Source organism: Schistosoma mansoni, chromosome W (assembly GCF_000237925.1).
Source record: "Schistosoma mansoni strain Puerto Rico chromosome W, complete genome".
In the NCBI taxonomy this organism is placed as follows: Eukaryota; Metazoa; Platyhelminthes; class Trematoda; order Strigeidida; family Schistosomatidae; genus Schistosoma; species Schistosoma mansoni.
This window is the reverse complement of record NC_031502.1, coordinates 31,283,966-31,306,075: the sequence shown is the minus strand read 5'-3', so window position 1 is coordinate 31,306,075 and position 22,110 is coordinate 31,283,966. Positions and strand designations below refer to the sequence as shown.

At 34.5% G+C, this 22,110-nt stretch overlaps 1 protein-coding gene across 1 annotated transcript in view; it reads right to left on the bottom strand.

The window, feature by feature from the left end:
• Positions 1-6,035: 6,035 nt before the first annotated feature.
• Positions 6,036-22,110, bottom strand: part of Smp_153500 (tyrosine kinase) — a gene marked incomplete at both ends in the record, with an annotated part of 31,870 nt that continues 15,795 nt past the window's right edge. Inside the window, 8 exons of the mRNA XM_018789366.1 lie at positions 6,036-6,426; positions 11,042-11,781; positions 12,661-12,817; positions 14,684-14,903; positions 16,056-16,279; positions 18,040-18,353; positions 20,029-21,375; positions 21,867-22,032. Of these exons, the coding sequence (XP_018654816.1) occupies positions 6,036-6,426; positions 11,042-11,781; positions 12,661-12,817; positions 14,684-14,903; positions 16,056-16,279; positions 18,040-18,353; positions 20,029-21,375; positions 21,867-22,032 (3,559 nt within the window). The remainder of the gene's footprint in view (positions 6,427-11,041; positions 11,782-12,660; positions 12,818-14,683; positions 14,904-16,055; positions 16,280-18,039; positions 18,354-20,028; positions 21,376-21,866; positions 22,033-22,110) is intronic.

The window sequence follows — 22,110 nt, the reverse complement described above, 5'->3', positions numbered from 1 at the left end:
TGTGGATTGATTTTATCGCACTAAAAAAGAGACGCGTTTTCTGATTTTTAGGAAATATTATTGATGTTAACTGAAAATTAGTTGTATGACCCTTTCAATTCTTATATACTCACTATATCATAGTTTTGTTTCTCATTTTTGGAGGCAATTAAATTACTCTATCCTTTGTAAGTATCATTACCAAGGTTTGACTTGATAATTTCAAGTAAATTGAGTATTGGGTAGATTGATATGAATGGAAATAATATATTTGTAATACCCTGATGTGTAGAAAATTCAATCTTTTCAACTCATTGGGATATTACAAATATATTACATTTATTTATAGTCTACCCTTCATTATGCATGTGGAATATTGTTCCTTGCATGAAAATAACACTTTTTCCATCTTCGTAATCAGTTTATATTATTCACGACCTAGTCGTTTAGTGTCCTATATTCTGATTATACTAGATGTCGTTATAAGTGGTTGATACAACTAATGGATAAAGTACTGTTGGTATATATTTCGTACCTATGTTTAATTTGACAGCATTGCCTCTGTACCATTTTGTATCCTTTTCCGCACTGTTGTTTGAGAATTATCGCTATTTATCTCTTTTTTTATGCATTTATGGCACATCAATGAAGAAGCATTGGAATTCATAGATCTTGCCTGTAAAAATGGCGTGTACGTGCCCTGGAAGAAATATAACTATACAGACTGTTAACAAATTTAACAATTTATTGGGATATCACAAATGATCTGCTCCTTGATAACAGCTTTATGTAACTGTTTTGATACCCTTATGCACTAGAATTTGTAGTAGTTAGTTAGTTGCAACTAACTAAGGACAAAATAATGTTGTACTAATTTGGAAATATTTAATTCACCATACATATTCCAGTAATACGACTTAATACAACTGATGTGCTAGTGGAAAAATCGGATGAAATTGCTAAGACCCGAGGAATTCTTCGATCAAAGCTTAAACAGACCCTGGAAACTCTAGGAAAAACATTTTACCTAATTAGTACTGAATAGTAGTCTCTCAGAAACATCTAAAAAGTGAAAAGTCATATGTGTCGCATTTCTGATTGCATGATCATACATCCTACTTCTATGTTTAGTAGCGTTTGAGAAGCTCAAGACAAGCTGAAATCTCATGACTTCCCTACATTTTCTGTACATAAACTGACATTGGGTTAAAGGATTGTTTTCATATTTCCCGCCTTTCCTCTCGTGTTCAGGTTGTCGTGTAGAGTTAACCTAAGAAGAGCTCAGGAAACTGGTACAATCGTCCAGTCAGCAGATTTATCACTCGTGACGGAGAAAACTACAATGAACATTTTTTTCAACAACTATAAGCATATATGGAGCGTCAGAGAGTGTTTGAACAGTCGTAAATAAGAATCATGGTAGCCCATATGTGGAAAATGTGCTTATACCAGCCAAACACAGCCTTTTGTGAACAACAAGTGACGCACAACAATTCAGTCACTAATGCTATCCATGAATTAACTTATTACGGTGTAGCGAGTGTTACTTTTGACACATGATTCTAGAAATATGAAGATCTGTCTCAAATGTTTGGAGAACAGTCTTTTCGTTTTAATATCCATTACCAATGCTTGAAGAAAAATCTAGATGACTGGATGAAACATGCAGGGATCGTGAGTCAGGAATGTTATAAGTTCAACTTGTCCCCCAAGACGAAAGACCAGTTTAAATTATTCGCATTTGTGTGTGGCCTGCACTCACCCAAGGATGCTGATATCCGAACGAGAATCCTAAGCAAACTTGACAGGGTTCCGGTACTAACCTGTAGGTAGTTACTAGTGAATGCTGACGATTGTTGAACTTATAACTGTTATAACGCGAAATATAGCGTATTGCGATAGGACTACAGGAAATTCTACCAATTGACCGAATTCAGATGTCCTAGTTCGACCCCAATACTGTTCCCCAACTCCAATAAATCAGAACACAGCCGTTAAATGAGAATTGTTTATGGGGTCAGCAGCAGAACAAACATGGTTTACAGACAAGGCATATTTATACAGTTACGATGACTATTATCAGTAACCAATGGAAAGGAAGGACACGTAAAGGTTATAATTAGGATGACTCAAAATTGACCAATAGGGAAACGACACATGAAAGTCATAGTTAGGACACTGTAAATAATGGCCAATAGGAAATAACATGCGAATTATGTGAAGAGTTTGAAAACATACCATTTTACATTCGAGATAATTTTTGGGATATTCTTGTGAATATCCTAACAATAACATAATTCGTCAATGGTAGAAAACGGTAGCTGACTTTATCACGTCAACGCAGTTGAGAGAAAATACTTACGAGGTTCCAGCACGCAAAATTATAGTATTGGCAACAGAAATCCATCATCCCCATGTCGGTTATGTGAAGGTTGACATTTCAAAAGGTTTTTTTCCGTTTTAATATCATCGTTCTATTACATGTTTTAGAAAAATGCATAGATAAAGTCACTTTGAAACCTGATAACGCCATTAATGGCCGAAAGTATATTCTAAAATATTTAAGTCGCTAAAAGCCAAAAGAACAATAGCTCTCAAAGAAAGAACCGGCTTCCATAACTGCATAAAATACGTTTCTCTCAAGATTAACAAAGACGATGTCCGCTTACAGCTGGACGCTGCTTCGACATGACACTTATAATCAGAAGAGTGTAGGAGATTGGGAGACCGCGAATATATCTATCCCAACAATCATCACAGTGCATCCGGAGGAATGTTAAACATTGCTAATGCGATACATTGTGAAGTCACAGTCAACGAAATAACCAAGAGGGGAGTAGTATTGCTGGCAGAAAATCCAACTACGGAATTATTGGGACTTGATTGGATAGAGAAGCTGAGGTTAACAGACCGCCCCATAAACTTGATCTGCAGCATCAGTACAACGAATGTGGAAGAGATAAACTTGGTGGGGGTATTATTATAACGACATAAAATGGTGTTCCAGTATATGAAGCAAACACACTACGACAATGGGGAACCAAACTCTTGGGTTATGATTACAAGATCAAGTAGCAACAAACTACTGATTTCGGACAAACTGACACCTTTTCTAGACTGTTCGGCTCACAAATGAAAAGTGAAGATACTTTAGTGGCAGAAATTGAGACGGATCAAAAGTACACCGTGTGTTGGAAGACGCAGCGGATGGTCTACCAGTTGCTGTCAAGGCTATTGAAGAAGCTATGGTAGATGACAAGACATTAAGAGGAGATATCTTCTCACCAAGTGGCCGAAGCGTCGTTTTCAAGGAGAACCGATACAGTAATCCCGCCGGTAGAACTCGCTCATGATTGTCGATTCATGTTTTATATTCGATGACAGAATTGTTGTTCCAAAAACATCGTCCCAAAGGGTTTCGAAACACTTCCACAGCGGCTATTCTGGCATCAATAAGATGAAATCGTTGGCTAGTAGCCATGCTTACTGGCCTACAATGGATCAAGAAATCGAAACCAAATAACACAACCGTTTGAGATTTTTAGCTAGAAGTTTGTGCTGATGATGTCGATCAGAAGGACGATGAAAGCTCCACGACTAAACCATTCAGCTCAGAGAACAAAACTCCATCAAAAGTCACAATTGTTCATCGTGCTTGCAATCACCCAAAAGTCCGAAGACGTGTGAATCACAATAACGAAAACAGCCTAGTAGTCCCTGGGAGAGACTGTATGCAGATTTTACTGAGTCAGTAAGAGGAAAAGTGTTTTTAGTCATGGTGAATGCACCCACAAAATGACCGCAAATATATGCCATGAAAAACTGCACAACAAGCTATCTGTATTATTTAGTTGTTTTGGAGTTCCAGAGATCATGGTGACCGACACTGGCTTGAAATGCACTTGAGAATCATTCAGGCACTTCTGTAGAACTAATGGAATTACAAAAATACGCTCTTCATCGTATCACCTTCAATCAAATGGACAGGCAGAGCACTTTATTGAAACATCTAAAATAGCATTACTGAAAGAAGATGGGGGGACAAGTCAGGCAGTTACGAAATTATTGACAGCTCATAGAACTGCACCCAACCATATTGTAGCAGATGGTAAGTCCTCTGCTGAGGCTATGTTTGGAAGAAGTATTCGAACTATATTTGACGCCGTGTTGCTACCTAAGCCAGTGGATATATGCAATCAAAATCAGAATATCCGAAGTTTTAACGTGGGAGATAAAGTAGTCGTCAATTCATACCTTGGAAAAAATCGTTGGGAACCTGGATAAGACACAACAACCAAATCCACAGGGAAAAAGGAGATTGAACACGGTTGACAGACAAGTGAGCCCGTAATAAAGGTTGATATATTAGGCCAATATACTCTTATTCTAGCTTCTGGATAAGCCAATTTACCTATCCATCATGAGTCACGTTTTGACCTTGTTAATTAATCACTTATCAACCCTGACTGTTTTTATATGAGCCTATGTGTGTGTACAGTTCTCAGCTTATTCATCAAATGTCTGTAATTCATTTTTAGCTGATTATAAATATTGATTAACGCTTGATAAAAGCGAGTTGGCTTACCCGCCATCTCCAATGCATGTCATTTTCTCTTCCACCTCTCTGATTTCCTGTCCAGATCAATGAATGTACAAAATGTATGTATTCGAAATCCATTCTCGCATTTGATTTATTTAACTCTGTTATTCATCAATGAGGATTAAGTCATGTATTACATATGAGGATAGACAGGATGTATATTTTGACAACAATCATTCATACGATCTCAGTCGGAGCCAGATTTAGACCCTCAAAAATGGTGAGCCGCATTTGGAACACGCACCATTTCTCTACTAAAAGTCATCCACTGAAGATAATTACAGATATTCCAATGATAGGAACAGTTATCGTCGCTGGACACCAAGAAAGTCGGAAGGCCTCTGGAAGTCAGTCATCAAGCTGTAAATAGACCCGAAGAAGAAATCTTATTAGAAATTAATTATCAGTCTATTTGAATTAACTCTATCTATTCCTTAGTGTTCAAAACTAAACAAATAAAATGTTGTACCAAATCAATTATCTAATAATATCAATCTCAAAGTAAATAAGTAGAGTCGAAAAGATAGTTTAGAATTTTTGAATGTATTATGGTTATTAAAAATAACAATACATAACATGAGATAAAAAATTGATTACACAAACACACATGTGACAATGTACACTATACTTTAGTTTTCTGTTATAAACAAGTTAACTGATGATGACTGTAAAAAACAAACAAACAAACAAATAAAGTAACATATATGAGAGAATAAACAATGAACTTTAACAAGAAATAAGGAGAAATAAGACTTTTATACTTTGAAATGAACTAGTCATTTATCCTAAAGAATAAAAATGTCTATACATAATAGAATAATGTACACAATGTAATAATATAAGACAAGTTATGTAATTATGTAATCATACTAACAATCACAATAAACACTCTATACGATTCTTATTTATTTGTGTTTAGAAGTGAATTTGCACTTCGTAAAAAAAAATTTGTAGCATTAAAGAATAAAACTATTAAACAAAATTAGTCGATATGACTAGGTTAGCAAATAAAGAGAGAAATATTTACAACAATATGCTACTGTGCATTCAACTATAAAGTTCAGTAATAATAGTAATAATCATAATCATAATAAAGTAACAATAATAATAATAATGAAAGAAAACAAGATCGAAGAGAAATAACGAGATCCCATGAAAATAAATTGCAGTTGATGATCAACGGTTGTATATTTACTGTACAAATCAACTGAAAAGATAACAATTAATATTCAAGAATGAATGGGAATAGAGAAACTTGATTATAGTCCTGCTACACTATAACAGGATGGATAGACGTTGATTCACATAGAAAATTCCAATGGATTGAATAACGTAGAAAAAACAACTAAATTTCATGGTAAGTTTGTTTAAATGCAAATACATGAGTGGTGTAAATATAACTACCGGATTGATAGAGCATATCATTAACAGTATCACAGTAAAAATGAAATGGAACCTAAACGGTCTTCCTACCGGAAAGAAATGAATCAGAAATGAAAGTAAATAGACTAGGAGGTAAAGTTAAATCTGAACCATGAATATCACTATGTTTTGTAATCGAACTGAAATGATCAACTGAAGCATAGTGCTCAGATTTAATATTATTTTGTAAATAGTGTTTGGGATAACGTACAGAAGTTAGATTGATCAAAGAACGAGTGGGTCGCAAGCAATTAATGTTCCATGTTTGAATGGGATTTCGAGGTATACTAGAAACATTAAACATATGAGATTCGTTCCTGGGAACAATAAAAAATTGCTTGTCTGAATTTTTATCCTCGGTTATCAACATATGAGATCTATCGGATTCCTCGATATTCATAATCGAATCGGCATCTAAAGATAACCTGTTAAAAGTAAGAAATATGAATGCACTCAGACATAAACAGGCCTCAAAATTTAAAAAAATGTGTTGTAAGTGTATAAAAAATCGAGGAAAATGTTTTAAAAAATTCACCACATAAACATTTTAAAATCAGATCTATAGAAATAAGACAGTAAGTCAAATAAAAATAATACATAGTGTAGGCGCAGACTTTGGGTCAAAGAAAAGACGCCAATGGATTTAAAAACGCAAAAAACAGGGCCCATTATTATTTTGCTCAATCGCAACTACATGAGTGGTATAAATACAGCTATTTGGTAATGTCTTGTCATAAATCGGAGGTATTTCGAAGGAAGTAAGATTGAAAAATCTTGAACTTTGTGAAGTAAGTTTATTATAACTTTGGTTCAGAACAGTCGTCCGAGTATAATTGTTTGAAAACAATCACATCTTTATTGAAGATCTTAAACACGCAATTATTGAATTTGAACATGTAATTAAAATATTATACACTATTTTAGAAAGATTCGATATATTTTAAAAGAACGAATTGTAAAATGACACTAGGAAAGTGTTTTACACATAGATACTCAAATATAACGCACTAAGACATCTTGAAGATGACATACTGAAATGTGAAAAACTTCAGTCAGACTAACTATGTCTCACAATATCCCTTTGAAGATGAAATTTAGGAAGTAACAACTAATTACCCATTAGTAGAACATGTTGGTTTTATCTTTACTACTTGTTAATAACCATATTCAAACCATGAACGTTTAACAGGTGTTGGAAACTGAATACATACACACTTCACCTAGATTCTTAATTTACTAAAGAAAAATAAACTTGAGTTGAGGACAGTAGGTGGTAGTTATGTTTCTCGAAAAGACTATATAATTTAGCGAAGAAATTGCGAAGGAAGATCTATCAAAGAAAGGATAAGTTAACTCACAAAAAACTGATTAGTACTGACGTCAGTAGGCGAAAATAATTTCTAAACTAAAATACTAGAAAACGATGTTTCTGCTCTTTCCTGACTAGCAGCGTGAATGACTAATTTACGGAGAAGAAGTATGAATGGATTGACGGAAACTAGTGGAATTCTGTAAATAATGTTTGACAATCAACTCGACTAATACTTTTAAGGCCTTTGTTGTGATATGTGCATCCTGTACGGGTTGGCTCGAGTTATTTAGTAACAAGTTTTATAAAATAGATGAATTATGGCTAGGGGTGAGATTCAGGACAGCCATTTTGTCTGACTTGGAACTTGTAATCTGTCAAATCCCGTGGAGATTTATGAATGGTAACTTTGAGAACAAAGCAAGAGAGATGGAAAAGGCAGCGGCAATAGGTAACAGCAGACAGCTATTCAGACTTATTAAAGAAACCGGCATTAGGAACCCAACTATTAGCGAAACTATCTCAGACAAAGATGGGCATCTCATTCATTCTCAATCCAGGAGATTGGATCGATGGGCAGAACACTTTAGGGATCAGTTCAACTGGCCTTCAGCCACACTTCAGTTACCCACGATCCCCAGTCATCCTGAATGGCAAATTGAGGTGAGTCCTCCAACTCTCTACGAGGTTGAAAAAGCTATAAGAAATCTAAAGCGAGGGAGAGCCGCAGGCCCTGACAGGTTTACCCCTGAGATTTTTAAGGATGGTGGTCCAGTACTAGCAACGAGATTGACTGAGGTCTTAGGTAGAATCTGGGAACTGGACGTAATTCCATCTGACTGGTCCCAATCACCGATTGTGCCAGTCTATAAGAAAGGACAAAAGTCCTCCTGTGACAAACACAGAGGAATCAGCTTGACTAATATAGTGTCTAAAATATTAGCTTCAATAATACTTGGACGCCTAACCAAAGCTCGTGAAGAGCAGACTAGAGAAAACCAGGCTGGTTTTCGACCTGGACGTGGTTGCATAGACCAGATATTCACTCTACGTCAGGTCCTAGAACATAGACATACATTCAGACGTCCCACAATAGTAGTATTTCTTGACCTTAAGGCGGCATTTGACTCCGTTGATCGTGAGGTTCTATGGCAGTGTTTGTCAGTGAAAGGAGTACCAAAGAAGTACATTAACTTCACAAAGGCTCTCTACTCGAACACAACTGGTCGAGTTAGAGCCTATGGCGAACTGTCATCAGAATTGGTTACCTCAAGTGGTGTTCGTCAGGGCTGTCCACTCTCCCCATTCTTGTTTAACTTCGTCGTTGACATGCTTTTAGAGATATCACTTTCATCATCTCAATCTCCTGGAGTTGAACTTTTACCGGGAGATTCACTTGTTGACTTAGAATACGCCGACGACATAGTTTTATTCGGTGAAGACGCTGACAAAATGCAGAGTCTTCTGACCACTATAAGCAACAATGCAGGCATGTTCGGGATGCGATTCTCTCCCTCGAAATGCAAAATGTTACTTCAGGATTGGGTTGCACCGACACCTGAACTAATAATAGGGAGTGAAGTAGTTGAGCGTGTTGACAGCTTCACTTATCTTGGGAGTCTCATCAGCCCTTGTGGTCTGGTGTATGACGAAATCCCAGCACGGATACAGAAGGCTCGTCTAGCTTTCGCCAACTTGCGCCATTTATGGCGTAGGCGAGATATCCGTCTAGCAACAAAAGGACGGGTTTACTGTGCAGCAGTCCGTTCCGTCCTACTTTATGGTAGTGAAACATGGCCCATAAGAGTAGAGGATATTCGTAGGCTACTAGTTTTCGATCATAGATGTCTTCGAAGGATTGCTCGTATATCCTGGGACCACCGGGTAAGTAATGCAGATGTCAGGAAACGGGTACTAGGTAAGGATGGCAAATCGATTGATGAAGTGGTGAAACTTCATCTGTTGAGATGGCTGGGACATGTGTTACGTATGCCCAACCACCGACTGCCCCGACGTGCAATGCTTTATGGTGTAGGAGCAGGTTGGAAGAAAGCTAGGGGCGGCCAGACCAAAACATGGCATAAATCCATGAAGTCACTGACAAGTGGACTGAGCCATAATGGTAGGTGTAGACTACTTGGTTGGGATTCGCGAGATGATAGCAACCGATGGTTAGAGACCTTGAATGACATGGCTCAAAATCGTTTGCAATGGCGAAGGTGCATACACTTTTTGTGTTCTACCAAATTATAATCTTCTGAATTCTTCATGTCCCTATCCTTTTTCTCTTTCCAAATTTATTTCACCGTATTATACTCCTTCAATAACATCTTCAAACCCTTATCTTTCACATAATACTTATACTCTTACTACTTCTACCACTATGGGATTTGAATCGACAACTTCATCTCTGTGCTAATGTGGTATGGCAACTCGAACCGATGTACGTACGTACGAAGTTCTACGTTGTAACTGACTGACTGACTGACTGGACAAATATGATATGTATATTTCTTATTCTATAATTGTTAAGTAACTAAAGTATCCATATTCGTGTCCCTCTTATTATAAGCTTCATTTTGACCCATAGACTATTACTGTATGATTTACCGTTCTTGAGTTATCCTCAGTCTATTTATTACTGTTCCCCCCATTCACAGCCACATTTGGCCAAATCTTGTACAAATGTTATTTTCTATTTTATGGTATGATGTGGTCTGTTTGATTGATATATGAACCCAGTATGTTTGAGAATAATGATTCATATTGCAGAAGTTGTTATTGGTATCCTGGACTTAACTGGTTGGGCTAGGCAGAAAGCAGGATTGATAAGTACTCAAGACTGCTCATACGGCTTTTGTGTATCATTGGATCCGATCGATAAAATCACTGCTCTCTGATTGGCGAGAATCAGCACGTTCATATATATCAAACAGGGCACGTACACACAAACGCACTCAACCGTATATATTAACTGGGCAAGTACACGCACTCACGCAATCGATATAGCATAATGTGAATGTGATTGCATCCCAATGGAACTCAAATTCAGTACATCTCACTTGACATCAACACCGAAAAACATAATTTAAACCTTACAAATAATTTTATTAAAATAATACTGTCGCACGGATTAGTGGCCATCTGGAAAACGCCTTAAGCGTTTGGAGTGAAGAATACTGGTTTCTAGTTCTGGTGTGAACATCAGCAGGGGGATGTATTTTCGATACTAATAGCCAGAAAAATTAAACATGATCTCAACATTAGGCACTTGTACTAGTTGCATTGAAAAACAAACTGATTCAGAGACAAACGCATTTATAGTCTGCTAGGCATGAGCGAAAAAATATGAATGTATTTTAGAATTTGAATTTTTAGTGTCGAACGTCGAGATTCCTTAATCAGCTAAGAACCCATACTTTTTATTTAGTAGCTGCTTTAATTTCCAAAACGTTATTTTGTTCTGTGTATCGCCGGGTTAATTACAGACTAAAAATATGAACTAAATGCATCATGTTGCATTTTACGGAAATAGTAGTTTTCTTACAAAAGACCAAACTTTTCCTTTATACGTATGGGTGAGTCAAAAACACCTGGATTTTTATTGTAGCATACCAATAAATTATGCTATGCATGTAGAGTTGGTGTTCAATGGGAATGTAAGGAATAGTTAGTCTTAACCTACTGTGTTTCATGAATAACATTAGACTTATCTACACAGTTAAACTTACTTAAGTTGATTATCGGATAATAAATTATTCAATTCATCTGGAATATTCGATGTTGTATTGTTTATATGCGTAGTATTTGAACGTTTTTGTTTTCTAATATGTAAAGTGTTTCCAGTTGAATATGTATACTGATCAGTTATTAGTTCCGGAGATTTCATAATTAATTGACTACTTTCATCAATTGACTGATAACTAGGAGTAGTAGAAATAGGACTTGTTGAAAGATTGAATAAAACATTAGTAGATGTATTAATAGTATTAGAAACAGATGTGACAAATGATGTAGTATAATTATTAAACACTGGTGGTAGACTAGATGATTCGCCAGATTTAGACATAATATTTAGTTCTTTGCTTTCATCTGTCACTACTGAAGGAAATAAGGTTTGTCTGTCAGAAAACATTGGAAGTTGATAAAAACCAATCAACTTTGAATGAACTGAACTATCTGTATACGGATGAGAAGTATAGTTATCAGACCAATCAAAAATTGTATGATGATTAGAGAGTGTACTATCACGTAGATTTGTTTGTTCACTAAGACGTTTTTCACATCCATAATATTTATCGCTATTATCATCAGGAAGATTTAGTGGCACTGGTGAAGGTGAACATGACGATATTGGAACAGCTACAGTTGAAGCACTACGTATCGTACGAAAACCACCAACACTATCGATTGCAGCAAGACCAGTCATTGCAGATTCTGATATTATACAAGTGTCCACAGTTGGTTGAAACTGATGAGAAAAAAGTGCAAATATAAAACAAAGTGTCTATGTCAATTCTATACATTCTACTGAACAGAGAAAAAAAAGTTATCTACAAGAATAAACAATTCGCATGTTTGATGAAGTTATTACTGTTACAACTATGGTAAACCAATTTTTGAGACAGGAGGACATCGAGATACACGAAGTGACCTCATATAATAACCTTGTCTTGACGATTATTGACGGAGTCATTCATTTACAGTAATTACAGCTATAATATGGAACTTAGATGAATATCATCAAGACATTTAAAATTTTTACTTTTGACCATATAACGCCTTTGATAAATCTCGATTTTGGTATTTATCTGAATAATCTCATCTCGCTATGCTGGTATTGTGTGACAACTTGAATCGATACAATTGTGTCAGGTATTATGTCTTTTAAGGCTAGTCACTCATGAAAAAACCCTGTTTCACGACCTACCAAATAAACCATTTTTCTCTTTAATATTAAGTGAAGAATAAAGAAACACTATGATACATTTTAATTTGGTAGAATTAAAAAAAAAACACAAAAATAAAATTCAGTCACACATTGACACTACTTAGAGAACTAGGAGGCAATAGACAGTTTATGAGCAGTGTGAACGCTTAGTTTTTATGTCTTGGAATGAGTACGAAAAGATTTAGTCACCGGGATGTTCTAAACTATGATCAGATAATTAATTTGTGCTCTCCTTTCCGTTTTGCGTGATTCTCAAGACGGTCATATTAGACTGTAATGCAAAGTTGTTTTTGTAAATTAGGTGAAATCTCTTAGACAATCTACACATCATACTAATACTACTAACACAATTATTCAAATGCAAAACTGAAAATGTGAAAACGAATTTTATTCACATACAGGTAATGAATCGATTGTTGTATTTGGTTTCGGTGGATCATCAGTAAGGAATGGTCGAATGCAATCTGGATACGCTATTAATACTTCTAACACTTGATTCATTGATGATGGTCTATGTTGCCATTGATGTTTACAACAATGATTAATCAATTCACACCTTAAAACAAAAATAATCATAATGCATAGAGTTATAGTGTGATTAGAGGAAGATTAAAACAAACAAGAATTGAAATAGATAAGTATTTGGAGAAAACAAAATACACGCGACAGTATAGACAGGAGAATTGTATTAAACAATGTATTATACGAGATAGAGTAGTAGTGATAGAGAATAGGTAATACGATGTAGCAACCAACACAACTTGATATCTTTCTGATATATTCCAGTATTCTTCTACACAGTCGGTTTCATCTTATTTTATAACTTAAATAACTAGATTACATATCTTCATATTTATTTTATTACGAGCTTTAATTTGACCTATTGACTACTATTATATCATATACTATCCTTAAGTTATTCCCAGTTTATTAATTAGTCTCTCGTAATCACATCTACTTCTCGACTTGATCTTGTATGATAATTAACTTCTGTTTTACGGTATGAAGTTGTCTGGTTTGCTCTTACATAAGCCACGTATGTCTGAAATATGATTCATATAGTAGAGGCTGTGTTCTGGACTCAACAGGTAGGGACTAGACGAGAAACACTAATAAGGACTCTAGGCTGCTCGTACTAGTCAACACGTGATTGTTGTGGCAGTGTTAAGATTGTATAAGTTGTGTTCTGATTGGCGATTTAGTCACGTGATAATTAACAGACCGCAAGTTATAACAAAACTCCTCTGAAGTAAACGATCCATCGTACTGAAAATTTGAGTTGTACGATGCTCGAATTTCATTCATGACTAATTTTTCATTTCATAGCTGTTTAAAACAATTAGGAAATAAAAATGGTCTCAAATTCAATTGTAATGAAAATTCAGGTATAATACTACAATGTTTTATGTTTTGAAAAAACATGAGTTAAAGTAATTATGGTTATAGGTGATAAGAGTTTTTACAAATCAATATCAATTCCTTGTTATGTAATAGTTCTACTTTACTTCTTGACACTATTTAAAGTGTAGTGTATTAAATGTATATTTCTCAAATGTAATATGTGAGATGAGTTTAATACATTTTTATGCACTTAACCTTTACTTTGATATTCTCATCACAATATCTAAAATCTTTATTTAAATAACTAGTTGAAAGGTATATAAGAGCTTTCACCTAAATTTGATCAAAAAAGTTTCCCAGTATTTGAGCGCCGAGTTAATGTGAGACAATAATGAGGAATGTATTTGTAAAATTTCAGCGAATGAATTGGAAGTGAATCCAACGTTTTGCCTGGAAGTCTGGTTCAAACTTTTTCAAGGAAATATAATCAAACATCAAAATTATCGAATATAAATAAGTACATGCATCTCTGGTTGACTGTATACCAAACAGATCATCCAATTACGCTAACAATGTATGGATAAGAAGAACACCTTGTTTTTAAATACAACTTATTCGTATTCATTTGCTTCCTGTTTGGAATCCAATGACTTTTTTCTTTAATAACTGACGATAGCATTTTGGAATTTTTAAAATCCATAATTATTGTAATGATAATAACGTAAGTTTAGTGGGATGTAAACCATAACAAACGAAGAAAAACTTATTAAGATCTTGAATCTTTTTACTTTAAAACTTGATCCTTTATGTTTGTAAGGGTGAAGAATTTCATGCACATAACGTTTTTTCTTTCAAATAATATAATTTTTCTCATCAAAAGAAAAATAATGATAATTCCAACGAACATGATAGTTACGTAACTCTTATAAATAGCATTTTTAGTTCTCAAAGTGAATAATTCATATGTTTACCTTACAGTTAGACAAAGTCTGTTAGCTAAATTGACCCTATATTCGAATTGCTAATAAAGAATATACACATACATAAAATTTGACTATCATAAAAATATGAATGTACATACACTACGGTATTTAATGCTTGAGGTGGTAAAAATTCAGTAATACTGAATTCCATACGTTTGACACGTTCCACAACTTCTACATCTCCAAGACCATTATAAGGAAATACACCAAAAGTAATAATTTCATATAATGTTATGCCAAATGACCAAATATCCGATTGTATGCTAAAGACACCGAATTGTACAGCTTCAGGTGACATCCAACGAATAGGTAGTTCACCTAAAATTAACAGTACAGTAACAATAATAAGTAATATTACGTAGTAAGAATTCGAAACATGAAATTTACATAATGAATAGTCCGTACAAAAGATAACTAAGTATATGTCATAAATTAACAAATGGATATGACTCCAGATTTTGAGAAACAAAGTTAAAATAAAGGTTATGTAAGAAAAGTTGCATTTCTGACCAATACAGCATAAATATAAAATAAAATCCAACACTTATTATATTATGGGGATGATAAAAATATTGTCAGATATATATTCAGATGTAACTTTTTCAATCAAACTATGAGTGATTGGGAGAAACATGACTACTATCTAGAATAGGGATGACAATGGACATACAATTTACTAACTTATACAATGAATTTTTAGAGAGTCAGTCAGCTAGTTATAATAAACATAGAGCATGACGCAAATATGGGTCAGCACTACAAGATAAAATTAAAACAAGGAATAGCAAAACAGTTGAAATAAGCGTAGTTGTTATGAAGATTGAACGTCAGAAAATACGGTTGAGGATGCCAAATCCTCAAAATCAAACATATTCTGGTAAGATCGATCTTAGAATTCGTAAATCAATTCAAGATGATATTTATGAAGTTAACTATCAATTCATTTTGAATTGTATTAAGTTATTCAGTATGAAGCTAGCCAGTTGATTCAAAGGCATTTCCATAGTATTCATAACTTCACTGTAATTTGTGCAAAGCGATGATTACTCAGTTTGACAAATTTTTGTAATTAATAATCTTTTAATTAATCGATATATAGTTGAATAAACTTGAATGTAATTCAATTCTTCCAAGGTCTCTTTCAAGAAAAGCTCCTGTACAAGTTTCAATGTCTTACTTAGGTGACCGGTAGGATTGAACCAGTCTCATTCATCGAATTGGAGTTGTGGTTGTCAATATTTACCCAAGTATACAAAAATATCAACATTACTAGGCATGCAATTCCAATTTAAATATTAAAAACACCAAGTTCATTGAACGGATCTCTTTTCAAAGAATTTATTATCAAGCTGTACAGTCGTATACTAGATATTCGAATTGTAGTGAGAATGGTGAAACAAAACACTGAAACAAAAGATGTATTTTTAGTTAGAAGGAATACTAACATGTACTATATCAAAGATAACTTACACTTTCTTGTGAAACGATAATAAGCCTCTGAAGTATTTTTAGCAGCTTGTCTGGTCAGACCAAAATCTCCGATTTTCACAGTACGATCTGCAGCAACAAGACAATTTCGACATGCTATATCTCGATGAATTAAATGCTTACTATGTAAGTAGGCTAAACCTTGGCCAATATCCATACTCATTTGAGTGAGAGTTGATGGTCGTATGTCTTCATGGTTTGGTGATCTACAAGAAATTTGCAACCAAGAAAGTATAATTCAACATAAAATGAACAAACAAGAACATAAAAACAGTCAGTCAACAAGCTATTTACATACTTATTACGTTCATCAACAAGTTGATAAGATAATGAAGTTAACGTACCACAAATTTCCATCGATGTAAAGGTAAACTTTTCACCATTTCGAAGAAACAGGTTAGGGATGCTCAAAAATTTAACAAATAGATTTTCAGCTATATTATTACCACGACTAGTTGGAATATTCGAATCTGAACCGAATGTATACATTCAAGAGAAAACGGTGGGAAACAATGATATAGAAATAAAGAAAAGCTTCACATCCCTGATGACTTTCAGTCTGAAATTGGTATAACATGATTTCAAAAAAATAATATGGTGCTAACACCTACAGACATTAACAGTGACTTTTAATCAGTTATTTTCAAGATTAAAATAAATCTGTGCAGATCACACAACCAATACAAAGTTAGGAAAATAGAATAACATATCACCTATATGGCCCGGAAAAAAAGTAACTAAAACCATGTAATGAACTGTTTTTAGTAGTCACGGGAAATCATTCATCAAGGATGCAGAAGTAACCAAACATCAACTGCTTAGACGTTCCAACTTAAGACTACTTACTCTACTTGAATATAAATTCGAAATTTTAAAAGCAATAGGTCACCTAGGAGTTTATTTACATGGATACACAAAACGAGCCCTTTCAAACCGAGTTTCGAAGCTTGTTCTTGTCTGGCTATGTAGATCTGCTAAGAAGAGATCAGATTACCTGGCTCGTTGTCATTACATGTCAGTTGTTTATTTAAAGAATAACCTTAATGACATTTTCGCGATAGCCTTTATTGTTAGCTGATTGGTTGTCTTTCGCTTTGTTATGTGCCCCAATGTTAGTGTATGTTACCACAAAAGCGAAGTTATTCCTTTCCAATTTTTAACTTCTGTAGAGAGTGTAAAGCCATCAATTGTCGAGATTAAACAAGATCAATTAACAGGTCAGTACTTGAACAGATAATGAAATCCAGTGACATAAATCCACTAAAGCAATTTTACATTAACATGGTTTAAAACCTTTCAATTTACTTGAACACTTTAATGTCAATTCTCACTATGCCAGCACTTCTTTGTATTATTTATTGTCGTTTGTACATATGTTAATTTACAACTTGGATTTCACTCTTTCCATTTGTAAGGCGATCCTTGACAAACTTATCAGTATATTTGACGATGATTTACGCTCACATTACTGTCTTATCATTTCACAGCATCTTTCAGTCTGGATTCTTTAAAAAGTATATTGTGCATCAACGATTAAAGAATCTTGATAACAGACAATTATTTTAGTGATAAAATTGAAGTTATTGAAAAAGAAATAAACATCAATTTGTCTTTTCCTCAACTTGATGGGTTCTTTGTTGTTCTATCACATCTTAAGACCACGTTGAACGTCAAAATGGGAGTTAAGTCTTAGTTGAGTAACTAATGATCAGACACCTGAGATAACCTATCGGATTGCGAGAATATAAATGTAAGGAGTGGTTTCTGGTTCACTACTTATTTTTAAGATAATTCACACTAAAAATGTTGTTAAATTTATTTGGAACATTTCCTATTGCAGATTTTGTCAAGCACAAAACTGCAGTGAATCATAATTTAACTAAACACGAAATAGAGATACATGATTTCTGAAAAGATGTCATTTTCTTGAACATGAGACAACCAAACCAGAAACGTGTCCGTTTACCTTTGAGCTAAAATTCGGCGTGATAATAAATATGTTTTCAAATCTCCAAGAAGCATGAGTTCCATAATCAGGTATAGACTTGCTTTTGGATTCAAGGAAATACCAATTAAGCGAACAACGTTTGGATGATTTAAAGAACGCATTAATTTTGCTTCAGAAAGAAAATCAATTTTCCCTTCATAATTCGCTTTCTCATTAATTACTTTCACAGCAACTGCTTCCCATAAATCACTTTTTTTAGCTTCACCACCAAATACTAAACCGAAAGCACCTTGACCAACCCGACGATTTAAAACAATATTTTCAGCAGGCATCTATAAAATGACATTGAAAAATGAAAGGTGAAAAGAATGAAATTGAAAACACTGTTATAATTTTTACTACTACTAATACTACTTCAACTCGTACTACGACTGTTCCTCTTGATGAATAAAGTAAATATTTATGTGTATGCGAGGTAAAGTAGGAATTACGCGCATAAAAAAACAGGAATTGGAAGAATGACTAACCTACAAGAAGGTCTGTAACAAATTGTATATATTTAAACAATATATATCAGAATAAGCTCAATAAGTCTTACACATTTATTTCATATTTATAAAACATTAAGCAAATGAACTAGTAATTAATAAAGAACCCCTGAAAAACAATGAGAATCATAACTTGCGGAGAATAAACAACTAATGACTTGTTCTACATCATTAAATATTTCAGAATTAGACAACCTGCGTTAGTTTTGATTGAGAACAGTTGGCAAGGTCAGCAGGACAGCTGTAAACATTGATCGATCACTGAATAGTGGGCATCCTCTTGTTTGTCTAGTCCTTACTGTTGATCGTATTTTATCGATAATGTGGCACTGTGATCGTTAATCTCGATGGGTTGAGATCAGGTGAACGATTTTGTGTAAGGTAGTTGAAAGTGATAGGCAGGGAACTCTGGACCTAAGTTTTGTGCTAGTTGGTACTCGTCAGCAAGGTAGACCTACGATCTCTAGGGAACCCATTCACCCTGATGGATTTGGACTCGGATTATCTAGGTTCAGGATTTCCGGCCGATTTTCGATCGTTTAGGATCAAAATATAGTACACGAGATGTCGAGTCTATCAAGAAAACAAATACATAACTCAGCTATTAGTTATAGATTTCAGTTAAAGTAGTTAATTTATTGGTGTTGCAACTTATACATATGAATAAGGAATTACTGATTAATTTATATCAACTGCTACCAGTTTGATGTATTCGGATTTATCTATTGACCGGATATTTTACGGCGACTCATCTTACTGTAATTTTTGATGTCTTTTGTATCAATTATAGATTTCAAGTAGGTGTATAATAAACTTGTTATTTGCAATCTCACTTTTCTTTCTCAAGTTCAGCAATATCAGTCTTTGTTCTATTATACAGTGGGAAGTAAATTGTTGTGTCTGAAGTCATAACAAGTAGCAACACAAGCATTTTGTCAAGTCGAGTCTTTTAGGCCAGTAGTCACAATGCAACATTATCGATAGAATATGGACAACACAAAAACAGACACATGTGACGTCGTTTTTCACCCAGTGACCAATCAACAAAGATGTCATAGTCCTATTGGAAGTCAGTTGTGACTCGAACAGTAAGAGAGTAACGTCTCAGACTGTGGACATGGGTGACGACGGTTCGGATCCATCAGGGAAAGCCAGCTTCCAAAAGGTTGAATGTACGCTTTGCTTACGAGTGTCAACTAACACGAAACATAGGTCCAGGATTTTCTGACAGTTACCTCTAACCATCTAACGCCATTGAATGTATTTAAATAGCATTACTTTGACAATAGTTATCGTACTTCTGTCATAAATTTGATTGTAACGTGAATAAAACTGCGAAATAGCTCAAACGGAAAATATTTTATCATTATAGTAAAAAAGGAACAATCCGAAATATTTCTAATCTTAAGAAAACAGTTGATAGCAAAAACAGATAAATCTACAAAAGTCCATAACTTACATCTAAATCAGCCAATTCTGTGCATAGTTCTTCAAAAGGTTTACGTGTTCGATTTTCAATTTCTTTCAGTTTACGTCGATAATAAAAATGAGCAAATACAATCAATGGCAATAAAACTAAAACGGTAACAGTAACAGTGACAAATACAGTAGCACCTGTACAACCCATATGTAATTGATTACTAAGAAATGATAATGTACAATTTTTTTCATTGATAGAACCATCATTTGGTGGACCACCTAATGTATGCCAATTAACATGGTCTAACCAACGTTCAGTCATCCGTTTTTGAAATTCATCGTAAAGAAATGGAGCATTGGTTGTTTTCCAATCATACTTGTTTGACATATTATTTGATGAAATCATGTGATTGAATGGATCATACGATTGTTGTTGTTGGTCCTGTTCATGTACTTTTTCATAGTTTTTTGTTGACCACATTATAATTGGGACAGTAGTATTTAAATGTCTTTGTTTTAACAGCCAATAATCAGCAATACGTTCATTATGATCATTGAATCGTAAATTTGATGCTGAAGCAGGACTTTGACTACGTATACCATAATAGTCACCAGCAAGTTGAAATCCAGCATCTACACCAAAATTATCATCATTGATACCTGGGACAAGTTCATTTATTTCACTAGATTGTCCAGTTGTTGAATTATCTGTCTGAAATCGATAACCGAAATTTGTACGTGCAACAAGTGTTCGAAGAGTTTCAGATACATCTGGATGATCAAGAGCAGATGCTGCTGCAGGATTTTCTCTTAAAAGATGAACAACGGCACTTGCTAGTAGGATAACAGCATCATAAGTATACACAGTGTAATCATGAAGAGGATCTTTGATTAATTTACGTTTTGAGTGATCACTGAATATAGATTTCCCTAAATCATTTGGATTAGGATTATGTTTAGTTCTTGACAAGACAGGTGGTACTTCTAACGTTTGTGATTGAGCAAAAACATGGCGCCTGCGTCTTATTTGCTCAGATGAAGTTCGATTCGGAGTACCACTTGAATTATTGCCAGACTTAGAGTCTGAATCCATAAACTCACTAGTACGTGGAATAAAACTGTGCACCATAGGACCAATTAACAACTGGTGTCCAACAGTAAAAGTCCACGAAGTAATATTGAGCATTTCACTAAAATTACACTCAGTATTTCGACCAACCAATTCCGACCACCATTGATCAGAAAGCCATGGATTTAAGAACCAAACGTATCCAGCGGAAAAATACATCCCTTCATGATATGCTGCACAGAGTATCAAATAGGTACCACGTGCATCATATTCGACAACAAATATGCGACTGTTCTGTTGTTTTAATTCTTCTAAAGTCTGTAAGATGGACAAACCATAAAAATGACTCGATAAAACACACGAAAAAAGAAGTAGATAAAATTTCAGAAAGTGGTTCCCTTCATACAAGTATCATCAAATTCAATAAATACACGAGTATGTGAACAAATTAGTGCAACTAGTACTAGTTAGAAAGTACAGTAATCACAACGTGGGAGTCAAATACACTTCAAGTAACTTGTAACTACCAATATTAGTCCAATAAAATGTAGTCTTTTCAATGAAACTCACATTTCACGTAGAGTTTTCTGTACTCAGCTTGGAGCTATGCAGTGTGATGGCTTAATAGTTAAGGAGTTTTAGTTTTAGTCACGATGTCCCATATTAGAATCCTGCCCCCCCACTTCAGTTTAGGTAACTGAGTAGCACCATTAGCCCTCATACGTCTCATACCCAAGTACCTATTGGATGAGTTAAAACTATACACAGAGCTAACGAAATAGAACGACATACAGAAAATTCATACTTACATCTTTTGCCAGTTTATAAGTTAATTGTTGTTCATCCATTTCAATATTGGCAATAATTTCAATCCCCTTTGCTTGAAATAATAAAGGTTCAAAAAAATGATCCGATTTACGAAATACAACTATCCGATGCCAACCCCATACTAGAAATAACCGAAGTAGTATAAAACTGAAAAATAAAGAAGCAGACAATAGAAACGACAAAAAACACTATTATTCAAGCGAGTATTATTGAATATTTAATTTT